General features: G+C 38.7%; 1 protein-coding gene across 2 annotated transcripts in view; it reads right to left on the bottom strand.

Moving 5' to 3' along the window:
• Positions 1-972: 972 nt before the first annotated feature.
• Hepacam2 (HEPACAM family member 2) overlaps positions 973-23,093 on the bottom strand; it is a 31,042-nt gene continuing 8,921 nt past the window's right edge. For both annotated transcript variants that reach the window (XM_027389733.1, XM_035450337.1), the window contains exons 3-9: positions 20,685-20,969; positions 13,492-13,788; positions 5,475-5,600; positions 5,362-5,386; positions 5,239-5,276; positions 3,944-4,017; positions 973-1,086 (exon numbers count right to left, since the gene is read on the bottom strand). In XM_027389733.1, the coding sequence (XP_027245534.1) occupies positions 973-1,086; positions 3,944-4,017; positions 5,239-5,276; positions 5,362-5,386; positions 5,475-5,600; positions 13,492-13,788; positions 20,685-20,969 (959 nt within the window). The remainder of the gene's footprint in view (positions 1,087-3,943; positions 4,018-5,238; positions 5,277-5,361; positions 5,387-5,474; positions 5,601-13,491; positions 13,789-20,684; positions 20,970-23,093) is intronic.

Genomic DNA, 23,093 nt, shown 5'->3' with positions numbered 1-23,093 from the left:
AATATATTGCTTCAAACCAAAACTTTTTTTTTAATGTCAAGCCAGAAATTCATGTGCATATACTCTGATGGGGTTCTCTGATGTTTCTTGTCACATATATAGTTCTAAAACAACTTCATTGTCCCCATGTGTGGGTTCTTGCCCCCATCAGATGGTTTTCACAACACTCATGTACTCTTAGCTGTTATTTTTAATATTCACCCAGAAGCGAGCAGGAATTATGTTGTTGGAACTATTCCATTTGCCATAGGGGAAGTTCCTGTGTGTGGTTATTGATGTTATTTTCAAAGTCAACAAATGACGGCTAAAGAAAGGGTGGAAGACAATTTGCGGCAGTTAGGCCTGCAGGCTACTACATACACATAAGCAGAAGTCGATCTTATTATTTCAAAAGACTGTGGGCTTAACTCCTCTGTGGCAGAGAAGAGACAGGTCGTCTGGTAAGGTAAGTGGTTTGCTGTCTTTACTCTCAACACAGGTTTTGTCCTGTCTTATGCACATGGAAATAGTCAGCCTTGAATGGAAAGACGCTGGGCCTTTGATGTGACCGGGCCACTCTCCCCTGGAAGCCTTTGCCAGTGTTATCGTTAGTGACAGAGCATTGCAGCTATAAAATGACCATGGCCATTGCCAAGTCTTGAAGATAACTAAGATGGCTTCAGCACTGGCCTGACCCAGCCTTTCATACCCAGATGTAGATTCCTCAGAGACACACTGGAAAAAAGAAACGTATGCAGCAGACAGGCAATTCTACCTATCTGTCCATGAGCATGGCTCTAGGTGATATTTCTATACTTGCCTGTTTCATTTTTCAAAATTGTTTTTAAAAGAGGATGTATCTTGAAGAATTTCACATGCTTTGTATCGAGGGCCTCCTGTTTTAGTGTTTTGGGGGGCTTCTAATAAATCTTCAGGAAAGCAAAAGGTGACCTGAGAGATCCTCCATCGCACCCACCCAATGCAGGTTCATACTCACTCTCGATTGACTTGTTGTTGGGCAGGGATGTGCTGAATAACTTCATAAATGGTTCCAAGAAAATCATGCCCTGTCACACCATCAGAGGCTGGGGCAGACCTAGTTGGCATCTAGAAAACATAGTACATTGAAAGAGAAAACTTAGCCCAAGATTATCTGGAAACATGCTGTAGCTTGAAGATGACGGACTAGATGGATGGATGTTAACCACCTCAGGAATGCGACCTCCTCCTTGCTACAGTTTCCTGCATCCGTGTTATGTTGTTTTTTTTCTTTCAGGAATAGCTTGGCAATCCTACCACTTTTTTCATTACTTAAGGAAAAAACTGGAAATATTGTACAGAAAAAAAGAAAAGTAGCAAAAACAGAGATTCAAAACAAAAGAAAACAAAAAGAAACAGCTTGACAGCTTAGAACCAGAGAGCACATATGACTGTTACAATATCTTAATTGCTCTTTTGGACACTTTTTGCCAATCACATGTGCAAGGGTGGCTTGACAGAAAGAATAATGTGAATAATATGTCCTCGTCATATTGCAAGTCAGTAAGAAGACAAAAGACTAAAGTGATGCTTTAGTTTTAATGCTATGGTAATGGCTCTGGAAACTAAAGGCGTGGCTGAGCATGAAAAGAATGTAGTGTATTTATGTAGTCAAAATCATCATATGTTGCATTTTATGTGTTTTCCTCACAATCCTCATATTTTATAACTATTTTCTTTCTATAAACATTGTCTTCTGGTGTATTGCCAGTCTGGTCTTCCTTCCTGCTCAGCTCCCAATTTAATGGCACTGTTACCTACCTTCAGTTCTTCATATTTACACAGCACCCCTAGGAAGTGTTTACCTTGGGTAAGTCTAGGCTTGCTTTCATTTTCCAATTTGACCTGCTGAGATGGACTGGGACGCCTTAGTTTTATGTAGTTTTGGAACCTGTTTTCATCCCTCTCTGGGGAAGCCCTATGGCCATGAGCCATGAGTTCTCTAATCATTTTATGTTGAGATTTTGATAGAATTTATAATTGAGATTGACTTCATTTTCCTTGGCAAGAAGATGGCCAGGGGCTATGGTAGATGTATGTTAACATATATGATGCAATATTAGAACTATTGAATACTAACACATTTGTTAATTTTACGCGTTTTGTCTTCTGTCCAACTGCTAGAAGAAATGCTCAATGGATAATGAATTGTCCAACAGGCAAAGAGAGAAGCGATCTATCTTACTACAATAACCAAAGAGGTTGTTTTGATTTTTAAGATCCAAATAAATTAACAATTAAATGTATTTCCCTTCTTATTGACAACTTTAAGATGTTTTTCTTTTTATTAATTTTTTTTTATCTCAAGTTCATTGCCTTGGGCTACCAGTCTTCCCAAGTAAACGCCAAACTGGCTTCTCACTCAGACCCGTCACCCAATACCATGGTCCTCACTTTCCTTTAGTTGTTTTAACTTCTCACTTCATCCCCAAAACACCTGGCATGGCCAATTAAGAATGTCAGCAAAATTCTTAGAGTTTTCTCATTTGATATGAGCATGGTTCCAAATCAAGTTATGCTGTGTGTTACAGAACTAAGCCAAGCTTCTGAGATGGAACTCAAGGGCACATGTCTCTGTTTCAAATTCCTGGACACTATAGTCCTTGGAGCCAGAAGAGGCTTCAAATAATACCCTGTGTAGAGATTAATCACCTGGGCAAGGGCAAACTTCTTATATAACTCCCACTCCTTTATAATGAGTGGGAGTGGAATAAAATGTGTGCATTTTTAAACAAAGAAACTATCTCAAAATTCAGCATGTTCTTTTTAGTTCTTCATTCCCATGCTCTACTCTTTGAAGAGACACCTTAGAAGGGGGTTTTATGGCACTTTGGAGGTTCTTTTAGTTAACAGATCAACCACCTATTTATTTTGTCTTTTTGCTTGTAGACTCTAAGAGGGAAACAATCCTGTCTAAGATTGAATAGGGCACTGCAAAGCCTTTGTCAGGTGTGTCTCCTCTTCATCAGTGACAATATGGGTGCTACTGACTCACCCTCCAGGAGGATGAAATCCAATCAACTCCTCTCCATTACTCACAGGACATGTCTGAAATAAAGTCTGTAGCCCGGAAACTCACTGGATGAAGTACACAGGGTGATAGAATGCTTAGAACAAAGGGACTGTTTCCTAATAGCAAACAGTTCTTTTCTAATAAATGGAAGAAAGAACACCCAGAAGCAAGCAATCCATTTTTTGTTCCATCCAAGTGGACTATTATAGGGGAATAAGGAGACAGAGGAAAAACTATTATTTTACAAATCTATGAGAGCTCATGAGGTAATAATTCAGGGACACACTCTGCATGAAACTGATCATTTGCAACTTTTTAAAGATGGAAAACAAATGGTTTCTACTGTAAAATGCTCTGCCTTTTAAAATGATTGCTCCTTTAGGGTAATAATAGAGATATATACCTGTATGTTATTTGCTTTTTACTACATGATAATTCCCTTATGATAAGCAAGTAACTTCAAGGATGTGATCGAATATCTTTGAGAAGTTATTGAGAGTTATGGGGTGGAAAGGAAGAAAACTGGGGAATAGAGTGAGTTCTGTGAAGTTAAGGGCTGAGGCCACTGAAACAACATGGAGTAATTTAAGCCAGGGACTCCTGATCTCCTTTTCTTCTTTCCTCTCTATATTCAAACTAGTTACTTCTTTATTCATGGAATATATCAGGTAAGGAGTGTTTATTAATTAGTGTAACTTCCTTCTTTGTGTCAGCTCTGTTATCTCTATAAGAGAAGAAAAGTGAGAAAAATGCCTTCACTCCACAAAGCTCAGTATACCGAAAGTCAGTGCTGTGGAATGCAGTGAGGGCCAGTGAAACCACTGGACATCACTGCCCTCTGTCTTAAATGAACGCTGCTTACACCTCTGGGAAAGCAGAATTCTTGGTTAATCAGCCACTAGGAAAACCAACCCTGGGAACACCAGACGCATCTGGAAAAGTCACAAATTCGTATATTCCGAAGTCACCCAGAGCATCTTCATGGCCTGAAAGGAAAAATGACACTACTTACAAAAGCAATGCTCTCCTCCGATATTTAAAAATTCGTGCATTTATTTTTGTTTCTTAGGAATATCCAAAGAACTTATCTTTATTGTCTGCTTTAAGTGGCATTTGCATGAAACCATTTAATATTTCCTAGTCTTATATGGTCACGTTGGCATTGAATGGCTTTGGGAATAAGTCCTTCTCAAGAGGAAAAAAGTAACTGAACTTGACTAATTATTCTCAATGTCTGAAGTGGGAATATTGTTTTACATACTCAAATACACATATGTGGAAAAGATGAGGGATTTAAGTACACAGGCTTTAGCCTAGAGGTCACAGCAATCTTTGACCCACTCATAATATCTGCTATGCCTCGGTAGAGCTAACAGAGACATTAGAAAAGAATGATTAATAACAGTAGCAACAATCTTAAACCCACTTCAGCACAATAGGGACATTACCCAAACTTTATCTAGGAAATGAAGAGGGTAGAGGTGGTTGGGAGGAGCCAGATGGTCTTGGGACCCTTCCCCTCTGTGCCATCCAATTACTGTAAGAGAGCAAAGACTAGATAAAAGGAGGAGCCCTTTTCTGTTTTCATTACAAGTCACATTGTGCTGCTGTTCACATCATTTTATTTTAATTCTCATAGCGGCCCCAGGAGGAAAATTTTACCCCTGTTATATACATGAGGAATATGAGGCCAAGAGTAATAATTTTCCCAAGGGGAATGTGACAGATATGGGACACCATCACCCCAGCATAAGCTCCATCGTTCACTTAGAACAACTCAGTACGGAGTCAACAGTGAAGGTAGCAAGGACAAAGGAGAAGTCCTCCTCTCCTTAGGACGGGGCTGCCGGAATTGTAAATCCTCCAGAAACTACAGAGGCTCCCTTCGCCCTTACAGACTAACGATGAGAGGGCTGATAGTGAGGATGAGCAGAACTCAACTCCTCCATTCCTCTGATCTTTAGTTGCCCTGTCAGTATTTGGAGTCTTTCCCTCGCTTATCCTACAGACCTCTGTGACTCACATAAAGCCACCACGGAAGTAGCGCTTTGTAAGGGAAGACACCGAACAACGTAGGGATTGTGGCTGTGCTAGCTTCAGCTTCTAGTCATTCTATTACAGTGACAACTGTAAATACCCCCGTAAACGCCAATGATTAGTTATTATACATCAATATGGATAACACTGCTTTCTAGACAGCTCATTACCTGAAAAGGTTTGAGCTTTTCTGTATTCGGACTCTGATCTGAAAAGACAAACAGATGTATTAATCAAAAATTACAATTAAGGGGAAAAATTTCAAGTTATTGTCACAAAAACATATACATTACCGGCTTCTTAGCTTCTGCCTTATAGCTAAAAACAAGATAGGGGGAAACAGAGTAAGGTATTGTTTTGGAACGTTTTTAAAAATGTATTATTATTTTTTCTAATTTTAACCTACCTTTGTAAGGTTGATATTTTTTCCATAGAAAAAGAAGACACATGGATATAATCAAAAACAGCGATATTCCAGTTATACTCGCTAATGGGGACAGCGATTTTCCTTTTTGTGCAAGTTTCTCCAGTCCTAAAAAAAATAGTAATAAATTACTATATATTTTGAAATGCTTATGACTATTCTCTACTAAACAAGACACCATTGCCTGCGCTCCTCTCTCTCCCTTATTCTCTCCTTCATCCTCAAATGGACGGGACACAGTGATTTAAAATTTAATCTCCAAACTCCCTCGGGACATTTGCGCTTGGAGATGTGGCAGGATGCCTGGAAAACACTGACAGGATGTGCTAGTCATAGAAAACTGTTGCTGTTACACTTTTCACTTGTGTTTGCCACCTTCCCATGTCTGTCTCGGCTCATTGTCTCTGCACCCTCAGATGCAGGATGCTGGCGCTGGCTTCATTCTTGCTGTTTTAGTGTGATTCAGGGGAGGGAGCTTTCCAGAGACATGGCGGCATATGTTTAAGGGTGTAAGGAGAAAGGTGCTTGTTTCAAATACATTCTACTACCTTTTTTTTTTTTTTTTTTTTTTTGGTTTTTCGAGACAGGGTTTCTCTGTGGCTTTGGAGGCTGTCCTGGAACTAACTTTGTAGATCAGGCTTGTCTCGAATACCCAGAGATCCACCTGCCTCTGCCTCCTGAGTGCTGGGATTAAAGGTGTGTGCCACCAACGCCAGACCACCCAATCAAGAAATGCCAATTTCCAAAGTAACATGTACATGCAATTTTCAATAATATATTTAAAGTCAGTCTTGGCTCAGCTGTTAAAAGTACTCAGTCTAAACTTGGAGACCTACCTGGAATTGATACTAGAATCCACTGTGGAAGAAGAAAATCGTCTCCTGAAAACTGTTTTCTGACCTCCATTTGTCACATGGAGGTGCCACACACACACACACACAGGCACACACCAATAAAATAAAAATTTTAAATGTAAAATCACATCTTGCAACTAAAAGTCACTTTGTTTTGCAGGCCATTCTTTTCATGACTAGACGTGTCTTAATTCTGGTGCTGACAGCTATAACACACATGCTGAGGGCTTACAGTATACCAAGCTCTGCGCTCAGGATTCGGGATCCACGGTTAACTGCTGAGTCGCCTTGGTAATCTTATTAGAGAGCAATTATATTACCATCTTTTCTGGATGAGGAGGCCGAGGCTTGCAAAAGTCACTTAGGTTATAATGGCAGGGGATAATCCCAGGCTTCTACTGTTTCATTCTGCCCCTTTCCAATGCTGTTTGACACAACTTATTGATCGTAGTTATGTTAATACCAGCTGCAGGCTATGATATGTTTAGTCATATATTAACCTGTGTAGGAGGAAGTAGCTGTGACCTTTAACAAGCAGCTCTGATATTCATGTGGGAATGAGTCGTGGCAGTTGCCTGTCTGCCCAGACTGATATGGACTCAATTCATGTAATGTCCCTTCCATTTCAGACATAGCCTGAGAATCTGGGCATGATGAGGAACACAGTGGCTACTCAGTCCTGCAGTAAATGCTGAGCCAACGTCCTTTTCTTCTCCCACCATGATGGTTCTGTTAGGTTCTCCAGGAGTTAAAGTGAGTGGGAGCCCTTAGTCATCCCTCTTTCCCAATACGGGGCTATCTAAAATCCTCTTGGTTTTCCCCTGTAGAATACTATCATTTAAAAATGTCTAGTCTTTTTCTACTGGTCAATACCAAATTTTGTAGACAGGTTATGGAAACCATGATATCCCCTCTAGTTTGACAATACACTGCTGTTCTCATAGGCTCTTTAAGTCTGAGAGACAAGGTTGATTTCCACTATGAAAAATTCTGTGCCATTTGGGGTCACTGTGATCTTTTTAATGCTCCACCAATGTTTATATTAATACCCTGCTTGTTTGTTCATCAGTGAGGCAAGCAATTTCTCTGCTGAACTGGATTTTAATCAAACATTCATCTGAAGTCTAATTTGCCAAATCATGGTTGAATGTCACCATAGGTTAACTCACCAGTGTCAAAGTATTCTATTGAAAGGGTCACTGTCCCTTTGGGAGATGTGTTTCCCCTAGGCTAGTACCAAGGCCATAATTTCTCCTTTTGTCATGACACCCTGGGAAAATTCCAATTAAAATTTTGTTATTATTATTATTATTATTATTATTATTATTATTATTATTATTATTACTGTGTGTGTATTCCACTTATGTGCAAGGGTCTCTGGAGGCCACTGAAGGACATCAAAAGCCCTGAAGCTGGTGTTACAGGTAGTTATGAGGTTTCTGATCTGCTTTTGGGCCCTTTGGAAGAGCAGCAAGTGTTCTTAACAGCTGAATTGTCTCTCCAGCCCCAGAGAGTTTCAAGTTTTAATATCAAACTTTAGATACCTCAGCCCTTTCACCTCACAATAGCCATACTATTAAAATTCAGAACCTCTAAATATAAGTAAATGCTAATTTATTTCATTATGCAGAAAAACATTTTAGTATAGTCTTGGCTGTTTTTAATTTTTTTCTTAAAATTAAAAATATGCCAATGATGACTGTTTCAGACCACTCTTGATTCACTCTGGATCCATCATTTGCCAGCTACTTCTGTGATTCTTAAACCTGATAATAGGTTTAACACAAAACAATTGGCTGTCTTACCCTAAGGCATACAGGACACATTTACTTGTCCTTCATTTTTCACTTTTCCTCCCTTTAAGAAGTAATCAAATTTGTAGATTCTCTTCTACAGAGGGTCACAACCTTCTCATTCCTCATTCTTCCTTGTGTCCTTAGACTTCTTTACTGCCTTCTCACTGCCTCCTGTTGGCTCCTAGTGGTCTGCAATAAGAGACCCACCCTGTCCCTTGTTGTGACCAATTCCTGTCAGTGCAAAAGCTTGGCTTTGGTGAAGGTCAGAAAATGACCCTTTTCTGAAAACAAATGATGTTTCTTGGCTCTCTCATCCAGAGGGCCATAGGTCTCTGCTCTTATCCCTGTTTCTCCATCTAGAATGCACATCAAAGGGCACTGTTGCTGTGGTCTTAGCCCTAAACAAGCATATTTTTGGTTAGATAAGCTTCGGAAACTCTGTCTTGAAGATGTGACAATAGACAAATCCCAGTCTTGTTGCTCAGAGAATATATTGGGACCTGTCAGGCAGGTCTGGACACTTGGAAGAGCTCCCTTCTCTCTCCTCTCAGAGTTTATGTTATGCGTTTGGACATAGCATGCCATCCTTCCCACTATTTAAACACAATCGACTCATTTACCAAAGCCAGAGTGCAAATGATATTTGCCCCCTCCTTAAGCAAACAAATAAAATGGAATAACATGTTAAGTGTAAATATAGGCAAGAGGTGTGGTATCCATGGTATCGCCACCCTGCTGTTTGAGGCTGCACCCCAAACAGGACAGCCATATGCTACATAGGCAGTGTGTCTATTTCTAGAGGAGAATGGCACCCTGACAACTCTTTCATCCAATCTGTTCACTAATTATGGCAGCTGCCCCATGTCCCCATGGAAATGGATATGTCATACACTGGGCTGTGTTACCTCCACAGTCCTCATGGCCCCACTTGACAGACACAGGTCTTCTGTGGTAGGTTCTCAAGCAGCTATCATCAAAAGAGTCAGAATCCAGATGTCGAGGTTAAGGTTGTGTCTCATTCTGTATCTTAACTGACTCAAAGTTGAGAAACTTGTAGCTAACTAGGGAAAATAAACTAATTTCTCTTCCTAGCTCATGTTCTTTCCTACTTTCTAATGAACAGATTTGGATTATAATTTTGGAATGATTGATTTATCCACATTACTTATAAATCTAAAACACAGCTATTATAGACACCTCTTAACCCATGTCCACGTGTCATTAGGGACTTGAATATCTTCATTAAATACAAACCTTTAAATTCCGAGCAGATGGCTACATTCCCGTGTGTGTGTGTGTGTGTGTGTGTGTGTGTGTGTGTGTGTGTGTGTGTGTTCTCATAGTAGTAATTTAGATTCAGCTAATACTTTAAAATATGGATATCTGTATTCAAAGAAGTCCTTAATTAGGTAGCAAAATCATTACTTTCAAATATAAATGCTAATTTATTCTTTTTAATGTCTATTATTTCCTTGAAACAACTAGATATTACTTTTAACTATAGATATTTCATTGTTTCTCATAAGTATAAAATAGTATATCTTGCAGACAAAGTATCTGCATATTTATACATTAAATTTGCTGAGAAAATTATTTAAAGAAAACCTCTTTGAGTACAGATATCCATATTTCAGAGTACTTACTGAACCTAAATCACTTTTGTTAGATGCAATATCTATACACTGCTTCATACTCATGGTCCTATATGTATTGATTAAAGGGACAATAGTCCCATCAATAGCTTAGTGACCTAAGAAGAATAGAATTTTTAAGATTGTTAAAAGGAAAAGATTTGAATTCAGATGCTATTTGTCCTGCATTTGCTGTGTGACTCTGCCAATTGCCTCTGTTTTCTTTAGATATCTCCGCTGAGTTACAGAAAGGTCTATTAATAATATCTCAAATTAGATGCGAGTCATAGCCCACAGAGGTGGAAGTCCCCATCTGTCTAATGTCACATTAGAGCTAATTGTCACATTCTCCAGCTTTCCTCTCCTTAACTGAAAATCACCAATAAAACTTTTGATTATTTCCTGGCCTTGTTATTCTCTTTCTGTGTCTGTGACCCTGGAGTCATCTTTGACTCCATTTCCCTTCCCCTCTGCATCTTATTGCTGAGACTTCAAAGCAGTCATATAGCTTTGCCTCATTAAAAATAAGGAGATTCATCTATTTCCTGCAAGTTGCCTCTAGTGACACAAAACTTCAACTTGATTCTAGAAACATCTTAAACTCAAATATCCCATCCTTACAAACGATTTCAAATCCCCTACAAGTCTTAACACGGCTTGTTTGTCAGGATGAATTTTCTACAAGTTTTCATATGACCTTGTAAGCAATGGTCATGTGTGTAAGTTCATGTGTGCTTAATGTGTTGCAGAAACTCATTCCTTTTGAAACAGAAACATTGAGCACAATACATCACATCTGCACTAGTGATTTTCTTCTTCTTCTTCTTCTTCTTCTTCTTCTTCTTCTTCTTCTTCTTCTTCTTCTTCTTCTTCTTCTTCTTCTTCCTATTTTTGGACTCAAAGCTCTGTGAACACTGAAGACTGGAAAATAGCTATGAAAAACCACAATGAGGCCACTAATGTTGACAATCCTGGATCACTCTGGAAAATGAGCACCTGTTCTCCTTATTTACTACAATAACAAATTCCAGTCTTTGTGCAGGTCAGACAGGTTTTTGAAACTTCGTTAAAGACAATTATCTGACATGAAGACTGTAGCTGTCTTTTGTAATAAGATCTTAGTCAAATACTGGGGGCTTCTGATATTATGAATACTTACTGGCTGAATATTAATGCAGAAAGTTTGATGTGGGAAAGTCTCAATTGTAATATACATATATGTATATATCTATATGTATCATATCTATATTTTCACTTGCAATGAAAATATAGATTTGTTCTTTAATAAAGAACAAATCTAACTTTATACCAAGGTCCCATCAAATAATTCCATATATGCTTTGGTACACACACACACACACACACACACACACACACACACACACACACACACACACCTTGTTTTAAACTAAATTTCAGTTGGCTACATGGTGAAAACTTGGTTGAGGCTATAAAAATATAGTAACTTATAAGGCAAATATGTTCTTTAGTTGTCTGTATGTTTAACATATTACATTTTGATCAGGGATTATTGTCAGGGTTGTTCGATTCTCAGTGCCCATCTCTTGTAATAGCTAATGGATGAATGAGTGCTAATTTTAATCATTTTGAACACATATGCTTTGGAGGGTCTACAAAGAAAATATATTACCTTTTACTGCCCCAATGAAGCACAGTTTAGGTAAGAATTTTGTAGCTTTATTCTCTAATACACTAGGTATTAGGAAGATATAGTTATGCATAATTTAAATCCAAATGAATAAAGATAAAATAAAATTAAACCTTTAAACTTTAGCTGCTCAGCCATGTTTGAATTACTGAAAAGTTAAGCAGGGTTAGCGGCTGCCATATTGAAAAAGATGACATTGACAGTTTCTTCCTTGCATAAGGTGCTAAGAGCAACCATGTTTTAGGCAGTGTTGTCTTCCTCATAAAAATGTTCATTTAAAGAAAGTATATGCATTGCAATATACTTGATGTTAAAAATATGAATACTGTAAATCTCAAATAGTTCTAAGAGGACACACATTTCTTCATTGACCTGTAGGCTTCGCACACTTTGATAAGTCTTTGTGACTCTCTAAGCTCTTTTGGACAAATTAAAAATTCACTGGAGGGAAAAAACCTTAAACAAGTAGTTTTCCCACTTGTACTAACCATTATTTGAGTTCCAACAATAGCTGGAGCTCCTGACCCAGCAGGCCTGGGGGGTCTAAAAAACAATTTGTTTGTTGTCTGTCTATTTGAGGCAAGACCATGCTGTGCACTCCATGCTGGCCTTGAAATTGACCGAGGATTCTTCCCACCTCAGCCACTTGAGAAACTACATTTTAAAAAGCAAACTGCCTAGGTGATTTTGATACAAGCCGCTAAATGGCTGTAGATGGCATATTTTAGCCAAAGGATTAAATGACACCTGTGTAAATAGGTATTTTATTCTTGCTTCCTTTATTGAACGCAATATACTGAGCTCTGTGTTATGTGTCTTATTCTAGGCACCATATTGGTATGGAGCAGAAAGCATCTGCAGATTCATGGTTGTTAAGTTTGGTACTCTTGTTCTTTCACCAATGCAATCATCTAAATCATTGCTTCCTTTTCACACCTGTAGGTTTTTCCTCAAGTTGAAACTGGTTTGTCTTTTTCTGTATGCAAGAATACTGTACGTCACAGAGAAAAGAATGAAAGATTAAAACAGGAAAGGGTGAAGGAGGAAAAGGAAGAAGGGCAATGAAGGAAAAAACAAAGTAGATTTGGGAGGTAGAAACATAGACTAGACAGAACTTGGTGGCTGGGTGTTGTACAGGACATAAATAACGGGAAGGAAGAGTTTGAGGCAATGTTCAGTTTTCTGTTGAGCTGGGAGATTATAGGGAAATTCGCTTAAAAAGTGGGGGTGTACAGAAAGAATAGGTATGGAGGAATAAGGAAAAGGGCTCAGTCCTGCTAATTTAGATTTACATTCTGCCTTTAGGACCTCTGAAAGAGGCAACTAGAAGGCAGATGATGGTACAGCCTTAGAGCTTTGAAGATAAACATGAAAGGTGGCCAGTGTTACAAGACACTAAGGGAATGAGTAAAATGGAACAAAAAAATCATACCACAGAACAGAGCCATGCTCCACAAAGAAGCTCATGGGGTGGGAATTGGCTACACGTCCCTAACAAGCTTCAATTCTCAACCTTTCAGGTTATGGTATTTCTAAGATACAACTTCTGGAGGATGCTGAATTTTATAAACTTAAGAAAGTTTGTTTCCATGCAGATGGGGCTCTTGATAAATATTTCTATTGATTTCAGGTATGTCAATAATGAAAACAGAAGAGGAACCAGTGAAGACCAAGAACCAAGTGGAAAAGTGGAAAACCATGACCCAAACTCATCCATATTTGTTCTCCTAACCTAATTAAACAGTATATGTAAACTCTTAACTGAGAAGTCTATTCCTTCTGTGTTTCTGCTTGCAAAATCAGGAAAGTGATAACACACATTTAGAAGTAACTTACTGACTCCTCATAGCCCCCGAAGCTGGCTTGTGAATTTCCCTCCATTTTGTTTTGAGTTTTTATTCCTTGAGCCCCCAAACCCATGGCTTAGTTAACTGTGAAAAGAGACCATTTAAACAACAGCAAAATATGTTCTCTTCTCCATAGGCATCTGGGAAGTTGAGGCTAGCTTGCCTTTATGCTTTATAAAGGTTTGTACTTTGACACACTTACCTACGGAAGTGATGATGATGGTGAAATGAGTTTCATCTCGCTTTCCCGTTATGTTGTTGTAAGCACAGCACATGTAGTCAGTGGTCTTCTGGGCCACTTTCTCAGATGCCACTTCTAAACGAGGCCCATGTTGAATGACATGTGTTGTGTTGTCAGATCTTTGGATCCAGGAGTAAGTGTTGGGAGGATAAGAATCAGCAGAACAATCAAACAGGATAGCTTCTCCTAGGTCAACAGTGAACACTTCTCCCACTTTTAGCCCCTTGTCAGAATTAACTTGAAGTCCATAAGGTCCATCTGTATTAAAGCAAAAAGGGTTGTGTCATGTAAACGGTCATACAGTTTCAGGGCTTGAAGAACTTAGTATCAGTTTACTTTCTTTTAAAGTCTTCATGTAGACTAGAGACTATAGGCCCTCGTTTAAATCCCTAATTAGATCTCTCTCTGTGTGTTTTATTCTGAAATTCACAAAAATGGAAGCACTTGAGCAGACATGTTTATAATAGTTAAAGGCTGAAACTTGTGTTTGCAGATTTACAGACACTGCCATCATCAGTGTGGGGCTAAGCTTTTCAGTGCCATACTGATAAATGCACACTGTTGCTAGGCAACCTCTGTCTTTCTGGAATAGGGGTTGCACTTGAAAATACTTTTTTATAACAAGTAGATACCATTTTCTCCTTGCCAAGCATACTTTGAGAAGTGTCTGCTTTTCTGGTTAATGCCAGGTCATGAAAATATTTATCAAAGACTCAGAGTTTCAGAAGGACTATAGATTTGTACAAATAGGTAGAGAGGTGTTTCAGATTTTTGTAAGGTTTTAACAGGTTAAAAAAATCCTTCTAAGATACAGAATCCATTTAGGATACACACACACACAGACACACACACACACACACACACACACACACTCTCACATACACACACACTCAATGACATATCTGTGTCATTAACAGATAGTCATTGAAAAATTAAAAAGCTATTTAACCATGGCTATTTGACTGTGTTTTCCCACACTCCACACCTATGACAATCCCTATGGCATTAGACGAGATGAAGACATATTCTGCATATGGTTTCTTGTAGAGAATAAGAAAAATATTAAAAATATTTCCCAGATACAAAGTTTGTCCTCTAATCTAAGTCATTTTGGGCGTGTCTACACTCACTTTCCACTTGGCATTAATTGACATTTGCTAGACGCTTGTCTTGGGAAGGGACTCTATGTAATCAGACTTATAGCTTACATTTTATATTGAAAAAAACTTCATGAGACAGATGTTATTATTCTCATTATAATATTTTTAAATGTAATTTCCCATAGTCACATAACTATTAGACAGCAGTATTGAGACACTTAAAGCGATAAGGTTTATGTTGTATAATTTTTCTATATCAGAATATTGTTGTCTAATCATTTTGTTTTATGATAAATTACTGTCTCATATAATTAGTCAAACAACATTTAGTTAGCAAATGTTTGAGAGGTAATAAGTATAAAATAATTCATATTCATGTGTTTAGAAATACATGTGTGTGTATTTGTGACCATTAAAAAAAATAGGCCATGAATTTGAAAGAGATCAAGGAGGTGCACAGCAGAAGTTGGAGATAGGAACGGAAAATGGGAAATAATGTAATTATAAAAATTATAATACATTTAGAACACAATAGTCAAAAACAAGTTGCGTTGTTAAGGAATTTACAAACTGAACAAAGTGCTCAGTATTTCATTTTATTTTTAAAAACTGCCAATAACTGTCTCTAAAATATGTAGTCATGGGATATAAGGACTAGATTTTAGGGAACATTTTTCTCAATCATGAATTACATGTTCTTTAGAAGTTATTTATACCTTTGGGATATATTCATCTTTTACTATAAAATTATGGATTAGCTATCTGCAAAAATTATCTGTGTATTTGAAATTGTGATAAATTTCATGCTATACTCTAGCATTTGGGGCTATTGGCAAGCCGTTCTTAATTTTGTAGACCCCCATCATTTTCTGCTCCATCTACCATTGTGAAGACAAGTTTCATAAGCTATAACAGAAATTGGAAACACTACTTTACATACTATATTTAGTTATACAGCATGTGTTCTTTCTGAAGACATGGGGAAATGTGTAATGTCCCCACAGTGTTGGGTCACTATAGTTATGCCAGTAAACCTACTATCAGAAAGAAAGCCAAAGCTAACTTAGTCCTTGGTATCCTGAGTAGTTACAGGACACACTCTGGAAATACATATCTGTGAATGCTTAAGTGCCCTGTAGAAGATGGAGTACTAATTGTATACTATTTACACATAGTCCCCTGGAGATTTTTGCATGCTTAGATTACTTATAACACAGAATACAATGTAAATGTTCTATAAACAGTTGTTATGCTTCTCTAGGAGATGATGTGAAAAAAAAAACACCTGTGTATGTTCAGTTCAGGTGTGATTTTTTTTAATATTTCAATTTGACTTTGTCTGGATCTGATGATGTAAAATGCATAGATATGGAGTGCTGGCTTATTTCAAATTTAAAGCAACCAGACAATGGAGATAGATGATGATAATGAGGCAGCCTGGGTGCTCCCTTCTGTGAGTGACCTAGGGCTTGCCACACTGCCCTCTCATTTCGGGCTATGACGCAGTCTCGGGAGAAGTCACTGTGACAAGGGGCTAAGACCTCGTATTTTGAGCTCTGCTAAGGAGTGAGCAGTACGTCAGGAACAAAACGTTGCTTCTACTGATTCAGAAAAACAACAACAACATCACGGTGTACTTAATGCACAATACTGTTCTAGGCATCATGGGAGGAATTGGGATGTTGAAAAAATGGCTTCCAAGACTGTGTCTTCCGCTCTGTGCTGCAGCATGGGCTCTTCCTTCAGGTTGCCAGCACTGATGAGATGTAAGACAGCATAGCCAGGGGCCACTGTTTCAACTGAAGAAAAGCGATGGAAGGAATGGTGTGTGGATTCAAGGCATGGGGATCTATGGTCATGTGCATGATGTAAAATCTGAGAGCCGTTTTAGAGGCTAGCAACACAGGCTTGAAAAAGAACACAAGAGTGATCATAAAAATAGGGTCTTTCTGTTTTGATTTTCCCACTGCCTTCCAAGTTTACAGAATGTGCCTATGAAAGCAAGTTGTTACATGATCTCACATGTGAATGACTGTGGAGCCTTTCGACGTATGCCCATCTTCGTCACAACTCTGGGAGGAACTCTCCCTTGGAATTGTCTTAAGATCTTGCAATGTATTTGAGTGTTCCCACAAATAGCATTTCTCTGGTCTTGGAGGGTGGGTTGACGCTATAGAGGAAGTCCACATTTAGAGCCACAGTTAGTAAGTCAATAGTTAATAATAAAATAACTAGTTTTAAATAAAGTATGCTTTGGAAGCTGACTATGCAGAGTTCTTCTCTCCTCGGGCCTGTTGATTTGGCTACTTCCTTATTTTGGGGTTTTCATGGTTGGCACTATCTTTTCTCTTTTCCTTGTATATCTGGCTCCCCATAGTCAGTTTCACACCTCTCCGTCCTCTACACACCATCCCTGCTAAGCATTTCTTCCAATTCCCAGAAACTAATACTTAGAGGCATTTGAGTTCATTACTTCTGATACAATTTTATCAAATTTCTATTTTATCTGGTTATAAAAAGGAAATGCATGCTCATTGCAAAAGTCATAAAGCAGAGAAGCACACCAATGAAAAGTTATCTTTTTTATTTTTAGTTTGTATTTTATGAGCATTGGCGTTTTGCCTGTATTTTATGTCTGTACGAGGGTGTCAAATCACTCAGAGCTGGATAACAGGCCGTTATGAGCTGCCTTGTGGGTGCTGGGAATTGGACCCAGGTCCTCTGGAAGAGCAGCCAGTGCTCTTAAACACTGAGCTGTCTCTCCATTCCCAAAAAGTTACCTTTAATTTTCCTAGAGAGCCAACGTCTGTATAATCGTCTCGTTCTCTAGTTTCTTCCACCCCCTCTGTTTTCCTACTCTGTTCCTCCCTCACCTCTTTCTCTGTGCCTGTGCTTGGGTCTGTGTCTGTCTGTTTCTCCCTCTTACACACATAAACACACAGGCACATAATTTCATCTTACACTGTACACACTGTTTACATTCTCCTCTCCCTTAACTCTGTGAAGATGTTATTTTCTATACACTGGTTAGCACTTCAGCACTTCAAAGGGAACATTCCTCTATTTTGAGGTAGAATACAGACACATTATTCAAGTGAAGGGCAGCCCTGTAGGAGACATTTGGAGTGGCTGTACTAGAGCGGCCTTTGATATAGATAAAAGCAGATGGATAACTCCATTTGGCTTTGGATTATGGTTCACTGTCTTGCCTTTGGCAGAACACTCTCAATGGAAATGAACTCTTTGCCTTAGGGATGGCTGTTTACTAAATGACTTGTAAAATCACATATCATCTGTTCTCTTTAACAATTTATGACTGGGTGGGAACAGTACCTAAGTTTCCATCATGATGCTGCTGGCCACCCTGCAAGGAAGCAGATGGTAAGTATTTACTGTAAATGACCTTTTTTCCCTTTAATTTTTATCACTTAGCGTACTCCCCGCAGCAGTGCCATGTGTTTCACACAAAAAGTAGTGGTTATTGGGTTGTTATTTACAGTTGGAACTAGAAAGCATTTACATTTTGTAGACCATAAGTAGGTATTTGCTGACTTTTTACTTGGCATTGTATTCCACCAAGGCTAACACTAGATTATGACATCATGACCCAATGAACATACAATCAATCTGAATAGATTTTGTTATAACTTTTCTCTAGCAATAAAAAATGCCTACTTTGCATGAAGAAAATGTCATGGAAACAATGAAAGCATAATAGATGATTTATGATGGACTTCTAAATCATGATGTGGATATCTAAGAGAGAACATTAGAACTGACACTTGGTTATCGATCTTTGTCTGACCACAGAGCCATGGAGTAAAAGTCGGATCTGAAGCATGATATGAACAAAATAGACTATTCTCTTTTAGTCAGGTTACCAACAGTGTCAAGTATTGCCCTATAAAACTAAAGATGCTTAAGCAATGTGGAGCTCTTAGGAGAGTTTGTTGTACTGGTACATAGAGTGGAGAAGAGTGCTGTAGTGAGGACTAGAGACAGACATGTACAGGATGCTGTGTTTGCACAGGGAATTGAATTTCTTAGCGACACTGAGGAGGTGAGAACAGGCCAGGACAGATGGGCTTTTCAGTAGGAGCTAATGAAGGAAAAGGGGTGATTACAGACAAATGGAGCATTGGGGAATAGCATCAAACAAGGAAAATGTGCCAAGTGTACATGGAATGAGAAAACTGCAAACACCTTGATGCCACATCAATAGAAAATCAGCGACAAACCTTTATGCATGCTATTTAAACCTTGTCACCTGAAACCAAGAAAACAAAGCAAAACAAAAACAAATGATAAAACTGGGCTGAAATCCTGATAGCAAAAGAAACTAATAATGAGCCTAGGTTTGTACTTCTAGGTTATATGATAGATAATTGCTGAGACAAGAAAATCTTGGGGACATGGCTTACCTTTGATTCAGTTTGTTTGCTCATAGTTTCTTTCCCCTTGTTTACACAGCTCACATATTTAGGTTTGTGCTACTTGAATTAACTCATGTCATAATAACTTGCTTAGTAAAGAAATACACATATAAATCAGCTACAGCGCTTCAGAGTCTTCCCTACAATTCTACACCAGTGCTGCAACATTGCTGTAGCTTATGCTTTCTCTGTGAATCTGTTGCCTCTGGTTTAGAAGCAGACAGAACATTCCCACAAGGCTTTCTGAAAAGGCTTTTGAAAATCTTTAAGGCTTATGAATTAAACCTTAAAAATAATTTGCCACGGTTAAATACAAATCATGTACCGTGGCTCATGCCTGCAATCTCAGTACACAGGAGGCTGACCTTAACCTCGAGCCCTGGCTACATATTAAGTACCGGGCCAGCCTGGGATGTAGAACTGGATGCTGTCTCTAAAACGGATGAGCAAGCAAACAAAACAAACCATGATTTGCCTTAGCCCTTGAAAACATGTTTGTTTCCTCTTGTGTCTGGTCTCTTGTTGCCATCTGGGCTTGTGATGGTCTCCCAGACCCTTCATGTGCTCAACCATGCTCACTCTTGCATGTTCACCCAAATGTCACTTTAGGAAAGGAGGCTTCTCTTCAGTAAGAAGCAATGTTCCCTGTCTTTGTATTTAGTTAGTGCTGGTATGCCCTGATGGAGGACAGGGACGCTTCTGAGTACCCTAAATTGTCCAGGACAGTCCCACCGCAGAGGTATCTAGCCCCCAAATGTCCCTGTTCTAAAAAGTTAACAAACCCCGTGCTTTACTAAACTCTCCATATAACATTAAGCATATGAGAAGGTAGGTAAGATGACTCGGTGAGTAAAGCAGATTTCTTTTAAGCCTGACAATCTGATTTTCCTCCTCCAGGACTTATATGGTAGAAAGAGAGAAATGAGTCTCAAAAGTTGTCCTGTGACTTCTACAGGCATGCTGTGGCATGTGCACACCTAAACACACACCTAAAACACACACACACACACACACACACACACACACACACACACACACACACACAAATAAATAAACAGCAATCATATTAGAGGTAGGCTCCTCAGTGACTAGAAAAAGAATAGAATAAGGAAAAGGAGGGACCTTGTTTGAGGTTGTGATGGTGACATGATACAAACTGAAGAGTTCAATACATTTTATTTGTACATGAGGTTCAATGTCAACAATGTGAGCAATTAATGATTTTCTTGGGAAAACACTTGAGATTGCTCAGAGCAGATTCTTCCTGAACCTTTCTTTCAGAAACCAGAGAATCATTTCTTAGCCTTTGGCTAAGATTGAGTGTAGAAATGGTGGGGAGCACATCCCATTCCTGGGTTCCTATCATTTCCTCTTTGTGGTACTGGATCCTTGGAATTGAGAATTCCACTGCACATGAGATCACTCAATGGTTAGAATCAACTCAATCTTTAAAAAGTAAAGTTGTGTAAGTGGACATATTTCCCAACAAGACGATGCTTAGGTGACATGGCTGAGCTACAATAATGTAAAAGACCAAATGACATCTAGTGCTGATAATATCTATGCCTACCCCTGTGAGACTTTTCCATAAATATAGACACAAGAAAAAAAAGTTACTTACAATATATGGTGGGCATAATGATGTCACTTTCCATCTCACTAACGGGGTTTGAGACAAGACAGCTGTAGTTCCCAACATCCTCCTTTGTCACTGGAGCAATCCAAAGGGTGTTGTTTTCGGGAGAAAGGGAGTGGCTGGAGTTGATGCAAACAGGTTTCCCATTTTTTCGCCACTGGTAAACTAGCCTGGTACCCCCTGCCACCTGGCAGGTCAAGGTAATGTTGCCCACATACTCCACAGCCCCAGAAGCTGGGTAGAACTGAACCACAGGCTTCATGACAGGATCTGCAATATCAAGAGCATAGAGGTGTTTCTTTTGTAAAACTCTAGAAGCCTTTCCAATATTGAGTCCTGGTGAAATGATTCCAACATTTTAATATTTTTAAATGTAGATAGCTTGAGTAACAGTTAAAGAGGATCTTTAAAAGTCACAGAAATTTAAAAATGGTAAAATATGAAATATATTTGTACAGGTAGAGCTAATGAAATTCTAGAACTTGAATCCAAGTATTGACAATTAATCTATTTACTTTTTATATAGTTAGCGGTTGAAAGGCCAGAGTTCCACTTTCTTATTCCTCATGCTTTCTCTACCATCAAAGCTTCTCTCTCTCTCTCTCTCTCTCTCTCTCTCTCTCTCTCTCTGAACTTAAGAGCTCATGCAAGTTAGGAAGATGCTTATCTGCTGTGAAGGTACACACACACACACACACACACACACACACACACACACAACACACACAACACATATATATATATATAATATATATATATATATATAGTAATGTACCCAAAGCACATGGCAATAAGGGACGTGGCAACCTCAAATTTTTATACACCATCTGAAAACTAAATTATACACTTCATGTATGGTATACTTTTGAAAGTGTGTAGGGGTATTTTTGAAGAGTGGCATATACACAATTTTATTAGCAAACTAAAGTCTACATTTCAGTCAACATTGAATCAATTTGACAGTAGGGCATGATGTGTCACTGAGATTTTATTAAATTTGAAATATAAAAGGCAAATCCAATAGAAATTCCTGTTAGAAGTGATGAGAAGCAAGCTTTATTTTATAACTGTGGTGCTCAGTAGGCAAATGGATAAACATAGAGGAACACAAGTATTTTTTCACTGACTTTTGGCTCTAAGTACGTGGATAAAGTTGGTAATTGCATATGTATTCACTATCATGTCAGCAAACATTATCAATCTTCAAAGTCCTGTACCCTGTTTAATAAAATAGCGACTTGTGAGGCAGCAAGATGGCTCAGTGGTAAAGGCATTTGTTATCAAGCCTGAGTTTGATCTCCAGATCCTACATGGTGGAAGGGGTGAAGCTACTCTAGCAGGTTGTATTCCGACCTCCATATGTGGTCTGAGGTATGCTGGTGAGTCTGGGCGCCCCTGCCCCACCCCACCTAAATGAACAGGTAACAGACATAAGACAAAGACATCAGCATTAACAGCCTTCACTGGCAAAGAGAAGAGGCCTTTAACACCTGTCAATGTATTTTTTTTCCTGCATTTTGGAGAGATAGACATTCCTCGTCTCTATCTCTGTAAGTTCACAGAGCAGAGAGAGGCTAATGCTGTAACACATGGGTAGCCCATGACTGGATTCAGTACTTTAGGCTTTGATTGCCCATCAAGTGTCCATTGAATCTTTTTCAGACTAATTTATTGTGTATTGTCATTACATTTTTTTCTATAATGGAAACTGCATTTGGGTGCAAACAGACCTTATTCCCCAGCCCAGGGGAGATAGAAGCAAATGAAAGATAAGGAAAAACGAGGTGGAAGCAACTTGGAGGGGATCTGAACAACTTGGGAATGTCTGACATTTTTCAAGGTGGATGTTGTCTACTGGTTTGTTCACTTATTTCAATCCTTTGTCTTTCCTGGCAAGAGCAAAGGGTTTGCAATAGCATTTTGTGTGTGCTTTTATGTTTTCAAAAGAAAAATGAATTGTGCACAGTGGTCATATTTGAAAACATCTCAGACATCTCTGTGTAAGGACGTATATAATATGAGGTAACTAAGCAACACGGTAGGTAACTGAGGAGAGCAAATCACTGGAATAGTCATCCATATCATACACTTGCCTGGAACAAACCTGGTTTCCCTTTTGAAAAGGTTTTGCTTAGGTTCTTACAGCCTGTTTACTTCATTGTTTGGTTTCATTTCCCTGAACAAATCCAATGTTACAGAATACACAGGTAAGAGCTGTGCTATTAAAACTTGTATGAAAAACTGTTGCAGGAGAACTTTATGAAAATTACTGTTAGTTATGTTTTCACTTTCCCTACAATCACTTTGCAGATATCTGATCCCACAGCCATTGTCTTAGTCCCCTGCAACCTCTTCTATCTCTCACCTGACTCTTTACTGAGAGGGCTTACTGAG

The sequence above is a fragment of the Cricetulus griseus genome (genome assembly GCF_003668045.3).
Source record: "Cricetulus griseus strain 17A/GY chromosome 1 unlocalized genomic scaffold, alternate assembly CriGri-PICRH-1.0 chr1_0, whole genome shotgun sequence".
In the NCBI taxonomy this organism is placed as follows: Eukaryota; Metazoa; Chordata; class Mammalia; order Rodentia; family Cricetidae; genus Cricetulus; species Cricetulus griseus.
This window is presented reverse-complemented; position numbering and strand designations above follow the sequence as displayed.